This window comes from Apodemus sylvaticus, chromosome 22 (genome assembly GCF_947179515.1).
Source record: "Apodemus sylvaticus chromosome 22, mApoSyl1.1, whole genome shotgun sequence".
Lineage (NCBI taxonomy): Eukaryota > Metazoa > Chordata > Mammalia > Rodentia > Muridae > Apodemus > Apodemus sylvaticus.
In genome coordinates this window covers 23,455,129-23,469,657 of record NC_067493.1, presented here as the reverse complement: position 1 = coordinate 23,469,657, position 14,529 = coordinate 23,455,129, and the positions used below count along the sequence as shown (strand labels likewise).

Sequence of the window (14,529 nt, the reverse complement as noted above, 5' to 3'; positions counted from 1 at the left end):
TTTCTTTCTTTCATCTGTTAGAATCTGCCTTTTATCTAAAAGCACCACGCTGGGAGAGGTCTGGGTAAACGCATATTACCCCACAGGCCATTCCTGTAGGTTCAAAGTGAGGAAAATCACGTTGGTGACCGCTGGGTTCTAGTTGCTGTGGCTCTTAGCGCCCACAAGCTGCTGAAAGGAGGAGGAGACTTGTGCGACGATCCCTAGAAGCATAAGGCTCCTGGAGCCGCCGCCCCCAGGATGAGCCGAAGACCACTGGGACCAGCCCAGTGCCGAGGGGCTGCTGCGCGTGCGCACTTCTGTTTGTGTGCATGCTCGCGCAAGCGCACGAGCGCTGCGCTGCCCTGGCTTCCTGCGGTCTGTGTCTCTACACTTGCATAGGCAGCTTTGGCTTGCGCAGGCTGGTGTCGCGAGCCTGCGGGCCGAGGCCGGTGCGTTCGGATCGGCGCAGGCAGACTCGGCTTTGCAGGCCGGGGAGGCCGAGGGCCCGGCTCACAAGGGCGGCGAGGTCCCGGCCTGGCGCGGCCTCCTAGGTGAGGCCTGAGGGTGCTGATCGGGGCCGCGGGTGGGAGGCTGGGTCGGTCTGATTGCTCGCGGGGGCCCTGAGCGATCAGCGGCTGCGCGAAGCCCCGGCTCCCTGCTGTCCTCAGCGTGCGGGATCCCGGAGGGTAGCAATGGTCGCGTTGACAGCTTTGGACTGCATAGGTAGTCCGAGGATGAGGCATGCGGACTTAGGAGAGGTCAGCCCAGTGGCCTGAGCTGCGGAGGCGCTGTCCAAACTCCTGTCTCACTTGACAGGCGCCATCTGAACCCTTGCTCTGCTTGCTAGTTTTCCCGAGCCTGTCCCTGCAGCATCCTATCTCTGGTCTAGTTCAGGAAAAGTTTGTGTTTGCGTCTGTTCTTAGGGGAAGACTATGGGTCTGCGATGGCCGTGACATAACCGAGGTCACAAAGAGGGTTAGGAATGCTAGGTCCCGGGCCCGGGTTCCTTCTGTGGTATTAAAGTCGTGGTCACAGTATCACATAATTTTATATAAATACAGTGCCCACCAGGTTAACTTTTGTTTTCAGAGCAGCCTGTGAGTATTCTTTTGTACCCCATACTAAATGGCAATTATTTAACTAGCATTTCTTGTTAATTTCTTGTTAGTTCACCCCCTCTCCACAGCTGCACTCATTCATCCCCCCAAGTCCCAATGCACAGTTGCAATCTCCACTCCTTTCTGAAAGCCAACGAGACCACCATCCCTTATGGTTTTCTTCGGGGAATGTTCCAGGAGATTTTTATGCAGGAGATTTCTCCTTTTCCACGCCCACTCACAATGACGCTGTTTTTTCCTTCCCCAGACCTGACTACATTAGTCCTTCTACAGATTTTTCCTACTGCAGCGGAAGATGAATACATCCTTGGTGAGTCTGGTTTTGTTTCCATTGTCTAGTTTGATTTACTACACTCGAAGAGGCACAGGACAGATCAGACTTTAAAGGGGAAAAATAGATACAACAGAAAGAGATGAAAGTTAGAATCAGACAAACAGTAGCAAACAGTAGTAAGCATTGTTGTGCTCAAATCTGTAGGTAGCATAGACCATACCAAGTCCTTATGATGCTGTAGTTGACACCTTGACCAGATTTAAAGATAAGAGCCTCTTGGGCATGCCTGTCAGGGATTGTCTTGATCACATTCATTGATAGAAGAAAACCCATTTTGTTCTGGATAAGACCATTCCCTGGGCACCCTGGACAGCATAGACTGGAGGAAGAGATTTGAGCATTAGCAAGCATGTCTTCCTCCTCCTCTGTTTCCTGATTGTGGAGTTGATGTGGCTCCTGCTGCCTTGGCCCATGATGGATTGCACGCTTTGACCTGCCCGGTCTTTAGCGGCCTCGGTAGACTCCTCTGTCTGTTTCTGTGATGTCTGTCTTGGTGCCCTGTTCCTGGATTTAGAATTTCTTCTGCTTCCATGCGGATCTTTTTATCCTGCTTAGATCTGGTTCTCCTGGCTTTCACCAGTGGCTCTGTGTTAGTTTAGTATGGAGCAGCCCGCTGCCTGCTTAGCATCCCTGTGCAGTAGGTTCGGACAACACCTAAAGGACTCCATGCTTTCTTCTCTCGCCTGTTGTTGTACCGTCTCCTGTTCCTTTCCTTTTGTAGGTCCGTTGCCCTGCCTGTCACTGTCCAAGGATGCAGTGCACTCAGATCCGTGTTCCGCCACATTCCGTTTCCTCTTATGATCCGAGTAGTTTCTCTTTGTTTGGTTTCTTTCAATGTCTTTGTTTTTGCATCTTTGCTTGCTTCAGAAAGGGCCTTGCTGTGTAGCTCAGGCTGCCCTGAGCTCTTCAGCCAGGATTACAGGCGAATGCCACCATCCCTGGCCCTGCTGTTGACTTTCAATGACAAGAAGTTCAGTGACAAACCCATTGACTTTTTCCACCCTCAAATAACCTTTCTTCCCCTTGGCTAGAATTACTTGTTAATTAGGAGTCATTTATTTGCTGGTGAATGCCAGTGTGCTCTCCTAGGTGTTGGCATTCACCAAAGAGTAGAATATTCCTTCCCAGTGGCCCATTTAGGTTCCTTTAGTGGGAGAGTCTCAAATAGAAACACACACATTGGGGTTGAAGAGAGTGCTAAGTTTAACCTGAGTGTATTCTCAGTAAAGAACTGCTCTCTGGGTGCTTTTTTCTTTTTAAAGATTTATTTATTTATTTTATATATGTGAGCACACTGTTGCTGTCTTCAGACACACCAGAAGGACCCCATTATAGATGGTTGTGGGCCTCCATGTGGCTGCTGGGAATTGAACTCAGGACCTCTGGAGGAGCAGTCGGTGCTCTTAACCACTGAACCATCTCTCCAGCCCCCTGGGTGCTTTTAATATAAGAGAAGTTCATCTACTTGAAGACAGATCTGTCAGCTCACATTCATGTAGCCATAGATCTGTGGTCTTGTTTGATCTTACTGTTTGGGTTTGTTTGTTGTTGTCGTTTTTTGTTTGTTTGAATTGTTTGTGGGTGCGCATGCCATGTTGGTGTTTGGAAGCCAAAAGACAACTCTTAGGAGTCGGGTCGTGGGGATTGAACTCAAGTTGCCGGATTTGGTGGCAAGCACCTTCACCCTGCTGAGCCGTCTCGCTGGTCCTCGAGTTTTCCTTTATAAGACACTCTGTCATTCACATTTCTTTTCCAAAGCAATGATTTCACTTCTTCCTCTCCTGAAAACTGGCTTGAAGGATCTTTGTCATATGGTTAAAGTGTATTTATATCTATAATACCATACACTCAGTAACCAATAATAATACCACTGGAATCTACTTCACTGTGCTAAGTGCCTCCCATAGAGTTCATGATGCCCGCTGGTTGTTCACAGGAAGCAGTTGTAGTGCCTGATGTGTTTGCAATTGAAAAGGCTTATTTTCAAAAGTTAAGCACTGAGAGGTGGTTTGGGGAGCTGGAGGCATGGTTCTGGGGTCATGGCTTTAACATTTGCCCCATGGGTGTGTAGACTGATGTTCAGATTTTCAGAAATCCGTAAGAAATGCCAGGAGGGTGTGTGAGCCTGCCTGTAGTGACGGCTGTGGAAAGGGGCGGCAAGGGGATCGTGAAACTAAGCTGGCTTTTAAAGACTAGCGTGTCACCAAGTTCTGGGACGGATTGAGGGGTTGTGCAGGGCAGAATGTTGAGGCCTGGGGCGTGCGAGTCTCACGTGCATGGACTCGGACTAGCAGTAATCACTTGGGAAGCGTAGGTACAGAGAGGCCAGTTAAACTGTGGGTGAACCCAGGGAGGCTCTCTGTCACAGCTGTGACGTCAGTGCACTGGGCACCCGAAGGAAAGAAGAGCTAGTGGAGGGCACGAGGAAGAGCCCGGGAAGTAGGGCCGGGGGACGCCATCTTTGTTCATATCCTAGAGACAAGATGGAGAGGGTCCCGAAGGGCAAGGGGTGCCTAGGACTGCATGGGTGTCCCTTGGGCCCGGGCACCTCAGTGGTGGGAACTTCTTCTGTTGGTTTTTGAATCTCCAGCAGCTAGGTTTGTCCCTGGCTTGCAGATCAAGCCCAGTGCTGCTGCTGCTGCTGCTGCTGCTCCCCACTTCTAGATCATTTTTATTTATATGAGTGCACTGCAGCTGTTTTCAGACACACCAAAAGAGGGCATCAGATCCCATTACAGGTGGTTGTGGTTGCTAGGAATTAAACTCAGAACCTCTGGAAGAGCAGTCAGTGCTCTTAACCACTGAACCATCTCTCTGGCCCTGCCCAGTGCTTTCTTAATGTGTAAAAGTGAGCCCCAAGGCAGTGGGTTTCCGGGGTATTTTGCTTTCTTTTTCATGTGGGCACTTGTGTATATGCATGGTTTGCATGTGCCAGTGGCTGTGGAGGCCCAGGTTGGTGGTGGGAATCATCAGTCACCCTTGCACTTTATTCGTTGAAGAAAGGTCTCTTATCCCAACCCAAAGCTCTCCAGTGGTAGTCCTCTGGAGAGCCCCTGCCTTGACTTCCAAGATTGAAACTACAGATGGGCAGCCATGTCCGCCTGGCATTTGTGTGGGTTTCCGGAAGTCCAAACTCGAGTACAGACACTCATATTGCAAACACTTTGCCGTAGCCCCAAGGCAGCGTGCTTCTTTTTTTTTTTTATTCGATATAATTTATTTACATTTCAAATGATTTCCCCTTTTCTAGCCCCCCACTCCCCGAAACTCCCGTAAGCCCCTTTCTCTTCCCCTGTCCTCCCACCCACCCCTTCCCACTTCCCTGTTCTGGTTTTGCCGAATACTGCTTCTTAAGCGTGCTTTTCTCTCAGAGTCAGTGAGGTAAAGTAAGGTCTAAGCCGGGCGGTGGTGGCGCACGCCTGTAATCCCAGCACTCTGGGAGGCAGAGGCAGGTGGATTTCTGAGTTCGAGGCCAGCCTGGTCTACAGAGTGAGTTTCAGGACAGCCAGGGCTACCACAGAGAAACCCTGTCTCAAAAAAAACAAATCCAAAAAACCAAAAAAAAAAAAAAAAAAAAAGTAAGGTCTACAGCGTTCATGGTCAACTGGACCAGGAGCTCGGGCACATCTCGTCTTCAGGTGCCTGCTCTGTGTGTCCTGATTCTGATCGTGTCGTTGCAGGGCCCGCTATCATTCAAGGATGTGGCGGTGGCCTTCTCCCAGGAGGAGTGGCAGCAGCTGGACCCCGAGGAGAAGACGACATACAGGGACGTGATGCTGGAGACCTACAGCAACCTCGTGTCCGTGGGTGAGGACCGCTTGCCTCCTGGGTACTCCGATGTGGGATGTGCCTTTCACTCTGAGCAGTTGTTCTGACCTCAGAAGGTCCTGACCTTTCTGTGAAAACAAAGCCCTTGTGCCACGCGCTGCAGACACAGTGCCGCGTTTCCAGCACGGTAGAAACCCCGAGGCCACTCGGGCAGGCTCAAGTTCTTTCTCATTTCTCATTAACAGGCTATCACATTCTCAAACCGGATGTTATCATCAAGTTGGAACGAGGAGAAGAGCCATGGATAGTAGAAGGAGCGCTCTCACCTCAGAGCTACCCAGGTGTGTTAGCGGAGGCAGAGAGCAGGTGGCAGCTGGGGTGACATTCTCGTCAGCCCAAGCCTGAGAAGTTACTGAGGAGTTAGTCACCCTGTAGGCTTCTTCATTCCCCCACGAAAGTACGTGGTTATAGAGAGCCCCCTGGCTACCACTACCCATAATCAAAGGTTCCTAGCTGGCTATGAGAGGCGTGTGTCTTAAAACCTAGCACCCCAGGCAGAGCAGGTGGATCTCCGTGAGTTCGAGGCCAGGATGGTGTACAGAGCAAATTCTAGGACAGCCAGGACTACACAGAGAAACCTTGGGTTTGTGGGGGCAGGGAAAGAAAGAATAGAAGTCAGTTCTCCTTTTCTCTACGCCTTGGACCTCAGTATTTTGCGTTACCCATTTTCATCGTTTCCTTTCATTGGCGTTCATAAGTGTAGCATCAAAAGACAGCCCTCTTCACGCTCAGGTTGCTAACCCCCCGGCTTTCTTTTCATTCTCTTTGACCAAAATGCTTGGAGCTCTGTATCAGTCACTTTCTGTGGCTGGGATAAAACCCCCACAAAAGGAACTTAAGGGGGGAAAGGTCTTAACTCCAGCTCAAGGACACATGCAGTCCATCACAGGCCGGAGGTCACTGCAACAGGACGGTTTGCGCATCCTGCATCCGCGGTCAGGAAGCGAGAGAGATGCTCGAGGGGCTCGGCACGCGCCCTTCCTCCTTTTCATTCAGTCCGGAATCCTAGCCGAGGGACCAGTGATGGAAACAGTGGGTTGTTTCTTCCTGTCAGGTCAGGCGTGCGAGAGGCTTGACTCGGAGGTGATTCGGTGCTCTCCCGAGGTGGCGGTAGTAACCATCATGGGTTCTTTTTTTTTTTTCCTTTAACCTTCATTTTTATCTTACACATATGTTTTGCCTGCATGTATGTCTGTGTACCATGCACGTGCAGTGCCTGTGGAGGACAGAGAGAGCATTGATTGTCCTCAGACTGGAGTTATAGGTGGCAGACTGTGAGTCACTGTGCGTGTGCCAGGAATCTAACCCAGGTCCTATGGAGTTAGAGCAACTGGTGTTCTTAGCCGATCAGCCATCTCTCCGGCCACGTTGATTTTATTTATTGTAGTTATTAGGAGAGTGTGTGTTTGGGTTCAGCAGCAGCATACGTCATAGGTCACGGGACAGCTCTGGGAGTGAGCGGTTCTCTCCTACCTTCGTGTGGGATCTAGAGAATGAACCGAGGTTGCTAGCCTGGAGCAGCCAGCTCCTCTACCCACCTCTTTATTATCCTTGAAGTCAGATTAAGGAATTTCCATCCTAAACCGTGTGCCCCAGCCTCTCCCTCTGTTGGTACTTTTCTTTTTCTTTGGCAGTGCGGGTCATTGTTGAAATCTGTTCCCTCAGCTCAGACTTACAGTTTTGTTTTGCTTGTTTTTATGTTTTGGTTTGGTTTTTAAAGACAGTCTCTCTGTGTAGCCTGGGCTGTCTTGGAACTCTCTCCGTAGACCAGGCTGGCCTCCGCCTCCCGAGTGCTGAAGCAAGGGCATGCACCACGAACCGTTTCAGTCCCAAGCCTGTGAATGGTGTTCCCTTGCACCGTATACAGAAATGGCACTTGATTCGTTTGTCTTCCCACCTTCTTAAGTCTCTGGGCAGGATGGCGTTCCAGCTGTGTCCCCTGGCTGAGGGACTGTCGGCTCTGTCAGCTTTTGTTTGCCTGTCCATTTTGATGCCGACTCACGTTGGGGTTGCAGCCGCTCTACACAGTTCCTGCCGGCTTTTTCCTGATTTTCTTTTTCTTTTTTTCTTTTTTTTTTTTTGCGGGGGGTGGGGGTTGTGGTGGTGTTTTTTTTCAAGACAGGGTTTCTCTGTGTAGCCCTGGCTGTCCTGGAACTCACTCTGTAGACTAGGCTGGCCTCGAGCTCAGAAATCCGCCTGCCTCTGCCTCCCAAGTGCTAGGATTACAGGCGTGCGCCACCACCACCTGGCTTCGGCTTTTCCCTGATAACAGCTTGCGTGTCTTTCGTTTTTTGCTGTGTGTGAAAACTGATCGTGAACTCTCACAGCTGACAGAGGGAGGCTGCGTGCTTTTCCTGTCCCCCTTGCTGCTTGGCCATGCTGTCATTTCCTACCGTGGCCTCACAGTTTGTAAGAATATCTGCTCATCAGGTGGAGCTTGGTCTCCAGAGTCCCGGGCTGGTTTTCCCTTAGGAAATATCTTTCTTTACCTCTGTATGGTTGTAATGAAAGTATGAAAGATGTCTGGGTTTCTATAAATCTTAATTGGCTTAGAAAGACTCTTCATGTGAGATATCCATGGAGGGAGAGATACCTTTTACAAAATAAACCTACTTACGTTCCTTGTTTCCTAAGGCTCAACACAGCATTGGTTCCATATTGCCTGTAAGACGTGGTTTCCTGAAGCACTCACTGACCTCCATGGGTCTGTGGTCTTAGCATCTTCTTTTCCTGGATTTTTCATGTCTGCAGCTGTGTGTCTCATTAGGATGGGCTGGGCATCCCCACAGAGAAGGTTTGTAAGTCTGAGTTTCCACGGTCCTTCCCGACTCTCGCCATTGCTCAGTCTTTTCTCTGCAGTAAATGGGCAAGAAAAAAGTCAGGCAGGCAAGCAGTAGGGATGGAGACTTGTGGGCACCGGGATGCCAAGAATTTCTGGGCTATCCCAAAAATCCTAGCGTAGGGAAGTGGCACTATGATCTGTCTCGACCGACTTGATAGGACATGATGATGTTGACAGTATTGATTGCCGAAGCAAATCCCGATTCCCAAGGATTACATGACCCTCTTTGTTTAATTAGTAGCTTGGTTTTCCTAGAGCAGAATAGTTTCAGTTCAGAATGATCCTGGCTTCAAGTCGTAATCGGGTCCAGGTGGTGACGTGTTGATTTGACACTGGTGGATTCTTGGCGGATGTAAATTCCGGAGATTAAATGTGTGACTTAATCTGCATGACATCAAATTAAGATTGGTCTATCCCATAATTTCTAAGATAAGTGAGAACAGCATCGCCATCGCACTGAGGGTTAAGGTCCACATGCTCCGTGAAACTCATGTTCAGAATAAGGAAACTGCGGGAATGGATGTAGTAGTTCTTTTCTATTGCCGTGATTAAACACCATGACTGACAGACAATGTATGGAAGAAAGTCTGTCACTGTCACAGCAAGGAGCATGGTACCAGGTAGGCAAGAGAGCTCACAGCTCAGTCCACAGGCAGAGAGCTCAGTCAAAATGGCCCCCGAAAGCTGCCTCTACTAAAACACTTCTTTTAAGAGACCACCTAATTCTCCCCAAACAGCTACTCACTGGACACCAAGTCTTTAAATGCTCAAGACTTACTGGGGACACCTCATTCAGACCAGCACAGCAGGTCCCTCAGTTATTGGTAGAGTAAAAGTGGGAAAAACTGCTCGAGTGACTTGAACATGTGCTTTGTGAGTGTGCTGTTCTGAACACTTTGACTCCAACAGTCCTATAGCAACCCTGTAATATAAAACCCACCACTTCCTGTTGACGTGGGACACTGCCTATAGAGGCTGTTAAATACCTTCCCCTGGGTGACCACATCAGTTCACATGACACAGGTCGGGATAGAAGCAGTAGTAAATTTCATGGTCAAATGCGTTCATTCTTAAACCATAGCACTGGTAGAAGGTTTTTCTTAAATCAGTGCTTTTGGTGGATGGCATTTTTTTCTGTGCCATCTGGTACTTCCTGTTCCACGTAGGTGGTCCAGAACTCTCTTTCCAAGTGAACGCCTAGGTCCCAGGTTCTAAACATGAGAAAAGTTTATGTGTTAAACCTATGTGACACTATTGTGGGATAGAAATCAAAATAGCAAGCAAGGAAGGATGCAGAATCGAGACATAGCCCGGTGTGTCAGTGTGGTCAGCCATGCCCAGAGACATGGCCGGTGTCAGTGTGGTCAGCCACACCCAGAGTCATGGCCTGGTGTGTCATTGTGATCAGCCACTCACAGATACATGGCCTGGTCTGTCAGTGTGGTCAGCCACACCCAGAGTCATGGCCTGGTGTGTCAGTGTGATCAGCCACGCACAGATACATGGCCTGGTGTGTCAGTGTGATCAGTCACATCCAGAGACATGGCCGGTGTCTGTGTGGTCAGCCACGCCCAGAGATATGGCCCAATGTGTCAGTGTGGTCAGTCACACCCAGAGACATGGCCTGGTGTGTCAGTGTGGTCAGTCACACCCAGAGACTTGGCCCAGTGTGTCAGTGTGGTCAGTCACACCCAGAGACATGGCCTGGTGTGTCAGTGTGGTCAGCCACGCCCAGAGGCATGGCCCAGTGTGTCTGTGTAGTCAGCTATGCCCAGAGACATAACATGGTGTATCAGCGTGGTCACCTTAGATGCTAACCTCTCTCTCCCAGTGTGAAGTAATACAGGGAACAGTGCTTGTTGGCGACAAGTCACAGCCTTGTTTCCATATATCTTGTTCTCTTTCTTGTGCAATGGGGCTTCTGGCTGCCCTGAAGGCTCTCCCTGTGTGCTGTGATTTCTTCTGTCAGCCTTTTATCCAGCATCGCCTTTTACCTGTCATTGCTCTGGGTCTATGAACAAAACACTCCAAAGCAGCCCATATCAGAGATGCTGTGTTTGATCGGGTTTCTCTCCTTCCCAGCAATGGGATCTGTTCCTGCCATTCCAAAAGACTAAACATAGTGAGTGAGCCCTCACAGAGGTGTGAGGCCCTCTGTCAGTCTCAGACTGTGCCTTACATAGGAAACGTACAAACGTTGGTTCGTTTTTGCCTCTTTTTAGATGAGGTCTGGCACGTGAGCAGCCTGATGGAGGAAGACCAAGGAGATGCAGAGAGTCAGTCAAGTTCAGCTGTGTTCAGCTGCAAAAGCCCGGCCGAGGCTTCTAGTAACGCCCTTGATGGAGACACAAAGCCCGTTCACTCAGGGAAGGTCCTCCCTCAGTGCGACTCCTGCGAGAAGACCCTGATGTGTGTCTCCGCCTTCATTCGCAGCGACGGAAGCTACGCAAAACTGCAGCCCAATGTGTGCGCCGGGTGTGGGAAGCCCCTCCCCCACAGGAAGCTTGAGGAAACACAGCCTGGAGACGGGTCTTATGAGTTTAGTGGAGATGGAGATGGGGATGAGGACACTCTAAGTGAAGACAGCGTTTACCAGAAGGTTCACTTTTTGGAGAAGCCCTTTGAATATGTTGAGTGCCAGAAATCCTTCCCGAAGGGCACCATGTTTCTTAATCACCTAGAAGAGGAGCCCTGCGACTGGAATGGATCTGAAGTAGCTTTTCTGGAGACGTCAGACCTCAGTGCCCACCAGGATTCTCTCATGGAAATGAAGCCCTACGAGTGCCAGCAGTGTGGGAAGTCCTTCTGCAAGAGGTCAAAGTTTGTTATCCACCAGAGAACTCACACAGGAGAGAAACCCTTCAAGTGTGGCCAGTGCGGCAAGTCCTTCTGCCAGAAGGGGACCCTCACCGTCCACCAGAGGACCCACTCGGGGGAGAAGCCCTACAAGTGCACGGAGTGCGGGAAGACCTTCTACCAGAAGCTACACCTCATTCAGCACCAGAGAACCCACTCAGGCGAGAAGCCCTACAAGTGTGGCTACTGTGGCAAATCCTTCTGCCAGAAGACACACCTCACCCAGCACCAGAGGACACACTCAGGGGAGAGGCCCTACGTTTGTCACGACTGTGGCAAGACGTTCTCTCAGAAGTCAGCACTCAACGACCACCAGAAGATCCACACGGGCGTCAAACTCTACAAGTGCAGCGAGTGTGGGAAGTGCTTCTGCCGCAAGTCCACGCTTACAACGCACATGAGGACGCACACGGGCGAGAAGCCGTACGAGTGTAACGAGTGCGGGAAGTTCTTCTCCAGATTGTCGTACCTCACTGTGCATTACCGAACCCACTCCGGGGAGAAGCCCTACGAGTGTGCGGAGTGCGGAAAGACCTTTTACCTGAACTCAGCCCTCATGAGACACCAGAGGGTGCACACGGGGGAGAAGCCTTATGAGTGTAACGAGTGTGGGAAATTATTCTCCCAGTTGTCCTACCTCACCGTCCATCACAGAACCCATTCGGGAGTGAAGCCCTATGAGTGTAGCGAGTGTGGGAAGACCTTCTACCAGAATTCAGCCCTCTGTAGACACCGGAGAATTCACAGAGGGGAGAAACCCTATGAATGTTACATATGCGGCAAGTTTTTCTCTCAGATGTCCTACCTCACGATCCATCACAGAATCCATTCAGGAGAGAAACCCTATGAGTGCAGCGAGTGCGGGAAGACCTTCTGCCAGAATTCAGCCCTTAACAGACATCAGCGCACACACACGGGAGAGAAGGCCTACGAGTGTTACGAGTGTGGGAAGTGCTTCTCCCAGATGTCCTATCTCACGATCCATCACAGGATCCATTCGGGAGAGAAGCCCTTCGAATGTACCGAGTGCGGGAAAGCCTTCTCTCGGATGTCCTACCTCACTGTGCATTACAGAACCCACTCAGGAGAGAAACCGTACGAGTGTACCGAGTGTGGGAAGAAGTTCTACCACAAGTCAGCATTCAATAGCCATCAGAGAACTCATAGGAGAGAGAACGGGAACGGGGTTGACGTGGGAAGGCTCCTTTAGAGCCAGACTCGAGACGACCTTCTCAGTCAACTAGAAACTCCTGTCTGCAGTTGAGCCCTGATATGCAATTGACCCTCAGTACCCATAGGTCCCATCTCCGAAGAGTCAACCCTCTGAAACTACATAGGAAGAAGGCTTTCTCTGTGCTGAATATGTACAGGTTATTTTTTTTCTCTTTCTTCCCTAAGTAGTACACTATAACAGCTCTTTATATTGCGTTTATATGGTATTAAACATTATAGATAATCTAGAGGTGAGTTAAAGTACGTGGGAGGATTTTTGTAGGGTGTACGCAATTACGATGTCATCTTACATAGGGACTTAATCTGCAGACTTTGGTATCCAGGTGGTCTCAGAACAACACCCCCACATACCAAAGGATACCTCAGTCAGAGAGCTCACACAAAGGAGCATGAAGAAGTCTGTGAGATAATTTATCAGAAACTCACAGGGCAGGAACCACAGTTGTGAAAAGAGCACTAGGCAGGCCATACAGGAGTCGGAAGAGATAAATATGTTCAGCATAACTTCAGACTGCTTATCAGGGCGCTCACTCAGCGGAAGGAACGTGGGAAGCACAAGTCTTTGGCAACTTCTAATACTAAAGGACATTGAATAAAAAGAAAAAGAAAAGGGGCTGGAGAGATGGCTCAGTGGTTGAGAGCACTGACTGCTATTCCAGAGGTCCTGAGTTCAATTCCCAGCAACCACGTGGTGGCTCATATCCATCTGTAATGGGATCCTTCTTCTGGTGTGTCTGAAGACAGCTACAGTGTACTCATATACATAACATAAATAAATTTAAAAAATAAAAAATACTCTGCTAGATATACGTACACTCTATAATAACTATGGAATGTAAAATTGCCAGTCTGGTTAGCCAAGTTTGCCACACTAAACTGGTTTATGATTCCTTAGGGACACAGGCCTTGGGGTTTCTTGTTTCTGTTTCAGTAACCATCACAGAAATCTCATGTTCAGTTTTAATCCAGCTTGGAAACATATTGTGTCATTACTTTGTAATATATGGGGAGATTACCCATTCGCAGGAAGCCCCCCACCCTGTCGCTCCCCACCCTGTCACTCCCCACCCTGTTACTCCCCACCCTGTCACTATCCTCATATGCTCTGCCCCTGAGCAGTCTTTGGCGGTTAGGAACTGAGCTTTTTCTTCCTAGAGTTTTCAGATGCATTTGGTCATCGTCACAGGATTCTGTCCTCTGTAAAGAAGCCAGTTTCCTCCCCGCCCCCAACTATAGCAAACACAGAAATATATCTATAAAATAGAAAACTCTGCATAGATCATTTTAAACTAGGCCAGAAGTCTGTAGAGGTGGGAAGTAGACTCAGCACTCACCATACTCTGTACAACTGCGAGCTCTGCTTAGGGTATTGTCATTTCTGTGTACCCTTCACTCACCCGCTTCACACGGACGCTTATACGCGCGTGGGGCACAGTGGCTGGCTAGCACGTGCTGTGGTTATAAACTCGATCTGCTCTCCTGTCCCTCGGAAGTGAGAACACACAGGAACGGGGCAGATCTCACCCAGTGCCTTCTGCCGCTCCCTGCTTGGCTTTCACAAGTCGCCCGAGTGCATTCTTCCTTGGAGGGTGGGACGTAACTCCTGGGAAGTTTGCATGGCTGGGGATGACCCTTTCTCGGAACCTTGGACCCAAGTCCAGAGAGTCAGAAAAGATATCAAAGATCATTTCTTGGAAGGGCCAAGCAGCAGAACCTTCGTAGACATCACCTTGTCTGGATGCAGTGTCTGATAATGACTGCCAACTGTGTGTACCGTGTAGTCATGACTACAGGAAGTAGAGTAACATGGACCTGAATGATGTCACAGAGCCAGTGAACCAACGTGACCTGTAGCCACTCCGTGTCTGGACTGTGAGTTTTGTTTTTCTAAGAGACTGTTTCTAAACCAGGTGACTTAGGAACATTCTGTTAATACCAGCCTACCTGGTACCACATTACACTTTGTAGGAGTTAACGCAATTTAGAAGCGGACTTTAGGTTAAATCATTTATTTTGATGTATCAATAGAGATTTATTATCTGTAAATTTGTATGTAAATAATCTGAGCATTGAAAATGAACTTGAAACAAATGTGTATGCTTCCTTGAGCTGTCGTCGGCCTGTAAGATTATTTTCCTCTGTGTTCATACGTGCATGTGTGCATGCGTGTGGAGGCCCCAGGACAACTTCAAGTGTTCTCTGGGTGCTGCCTCTGTTGTTTGCTGTGACATGGTCTCACTTGATGGCCTAGAGTTTACCAAGTAAGCTAGACTGGCCCCAGCTTGTGTCAGGAGCCACCTGTATGCTGCTTCCCACCGTGGGTCTCCCAAGTGCGC

At 49.4% G+C, this 14,529-nt stretch overlaps 1 protein-coding gene across 2 annotated transcripts; it reads left to right on the top strand.

Moving 5' to 3' along the window:
• The first annotated feature begins 339 nt into the window (after nt 1–339).
• On the top strand, nt 340–14,301 carry Znf12 (zinc finger protein 12). 2 transcript variants are annotated; one of them, XM_052168220.1, is made up of 5 exons: nt 340–533; nt 1,348–1,410; nt 5,115–5,241; nt 5,448–5,543; nt 10,327–14,301. In XM_052168220.1, exons 2-5 carry the CDS (start codon nt 1,396–1,398, stop codon nt 12,168–12,170), a joined length of 2,082 nt encoding a protein of 693 aa, XP_052024180.1. In that variant the 5' UTR covers nt 340–533; nt 1,348–1,395; the 3' UTR covers nt 12,171–14,301. The 2 variants fall into 2 exon arrangements, with proteins under 2 accessions (XP_052024180.1, XP_052024181.1); XM_052168221.1 differs by lacking the exon at nt 5,448–5,543.
• Nucleotides 14,302–14,529: the final 228 nt, after the last annotated feature.

Excerpts from the sequence above, each read along its gene's own strand:
- Znf12 (XM_052168220.1), top strand. Across the intron at positions 5,242-5,447 it reads CAGCAACCTCGTGTCCGTGG|GCTATCACATTCTCAAACCG; the intron begins GTGAGGACCGCT and ends TCTCATTAACAG. Across the intron at positions 5,544-10,326 it reads CTCACCTCAGAGCTACCCAG|ATGAGGTCTGGCACGTGAGC; the intron begins GTGTGTTAGCGG and ends GCCTCTTTTTAG.